The sequence below is a fragment of the Austrofundulus limnaeus genome, unplaced genomic scaffold, assembly GCF_001266775.1.
Source record: "Austrofundulus limnaeus strain Quisiro unplaced genomic scaffold, Austrofundulus_limnaeus-1.0 Scaffold1002, whole genome shotgun sequence".
Taxonomy (NCBI): domain Eukaryota; kingdom Metazoa; phylum Chordata; class Actinopteri; order Cyprinodontiformes; family Rivulidae; genus Austrofundulus; species Austrofundulus limnaeus.
The window spans coordinates 128,948-130,670 of NW_013953404.1; the positions used below are offsets into that span (position 1 = coordinate 128,948).

Sequence of the window (1,723 nt, forward strand, 5' to 3'; positions counted from 1 at the left end):
TAAAATGTTTACTCAAATAAAAGTATGTTTAAGAACCTGTTAAAATACACCAAAATGCAGGAAACAGTATCTAATTCATTCAAAATTTTCTGGGGGAGGGCCCAAAGACCCCCCACCCCTGCCACCGGTGTGTCCCCCTCACATTTAAAACGATTCTGATGCCCATGGTTAAAACACTGTTTCTGTGCAGGAAATATATACCATGTAGAGCTCAGTTATTGTTTGTGAGCAGGGCTCAACCAACGATGTGAGGAACTTGATGTTTTGTGTTTAGTCAAAGTTAAACAGAAACATTAAAGTTGGTTACAACTGGCCCTTTAAGGGCCACCACAACCTTCAYGTGGCCCTCAGTGAAAAKGAGTGACACTCCTGATCCGGGCCCTAACCCTAATAATAACACTCCACTGCAGTTGGACCCAGCTTTGGTCTCCATAAGACCTACAGCACCTGACAACGCAGGTGACTCTGAAAGAAAAGGTCTATAAAGAGTAAGAGTACACAAAGGTACACACAAGTACACACAGTCAGAAGAATACCAGCCTCATTATCAAGTCAAGTAAACRTTTTCTTACCTTCACACACAACTCCAGCGTCTTCACCGTGGACACAGTTGTGAATCCCGTATGGATTGTGAAAACAGCTGTCCAGAGTCACTTCAGTCCCTGAGCAGCTGATGTCATCGAGCAAGATGTACCCAGATCCTGGACCAAAGAAGGCCAGGCTTGGAGCACTGAACGGTGGGCCACAGTTTATCTGTCTGCAGACCACAGAAGCAGCCTTCATGTCCCAGCCGTCATCACAGACTGTSCCCCATTGCCCTGAATAATACACCTCCACCCTCCCAGAGCAGCTGCTGGGGCCGACGATCCTGATCTGAGCCTCTGCTGGAGGAAACACAGCGCAGTGGACACGAGGTTTTCATTTCTTCTTATCAACAGAAGACCAGAACAAAGTGTTTTATCTGGTTTGTGTTCAGTAACTGGAAGAGTTAGCCCTTTTCCACAAAAATGTATCTGGTGTTGCAGTAAACAAATATAACCAAGACACCAGAGTCAATGAACTGACAGCGAGCCTGGAGGATTTGATTATTTTAMACAGGTCTCAGAAAGAGTCCCCAGAAAAAGGATGACTCAGCGTTTCTGTGTTCACATGTCTGATGTGTGAACTTCCACATAAACACTTATTGGAAAAAAAATCTGCTCCAACCTTCTGGTGAGAATTTATGCTTTTTCTCATAATCTCATGAGATTGCCTTTCCCACATCAGTGTGCGGACCTCACTGACCTTTTTGTAAACACATACCCCCCCCCACACACACACACATACACACATTACAGTAAATTCTCAAACCCTTTGTATTATTCAACACGGTAAGCAAATTCTGAAAACACTCAACGCTCTATCTAGATGTTTGTGACCAAACATGGTTTTGTTTTTTACTTCAGCATCTGGCAGAACTAAAAGGACTAAAGACAGGGGACATGATCTGTTATTCAGGAAAGAGTAAATGTTTTGTACTGCAGGAACCTGACGCTACTGTCATCCTCCCTGTTTGAGAGACTTAAATTAATGCTGTTGTTTTATCATTGAGGTGATTTATGAATAACAATAGTAAAGTGACTATAACATGTGACCTATACTACATGATGTGATGTAACAATTTATTACAAAATAAAGTAAAATAAACTGAATACTACACAGACTATAAACTGTATCCTGATGT

General features: G+C 42.3%; 1 protein-coding gene across 1 annotated transcript in view; it reads right to left on the reverse strand.

The window, feature by feature from the left end:
- The window catches only part of LOC106533705 (scavenger receptor cysteine-rich domain-containing group B protein), a 9,327-nt gene that overhangs the window by 3,914 nt on the left and 3,690 nt on the right, over nucleotides 1-1,723 (reverse strand). The window contains exon 3 of the mRNA XM_014030127.1: nucleotides 573-881. Coding sequence (XP_013885581.1) covers nucleotides 573-881 — 309 coding nt within the window. The remainder of the gene's footprint in view (nucleotides 1-572; nucleotides 882-1,723) is intronic.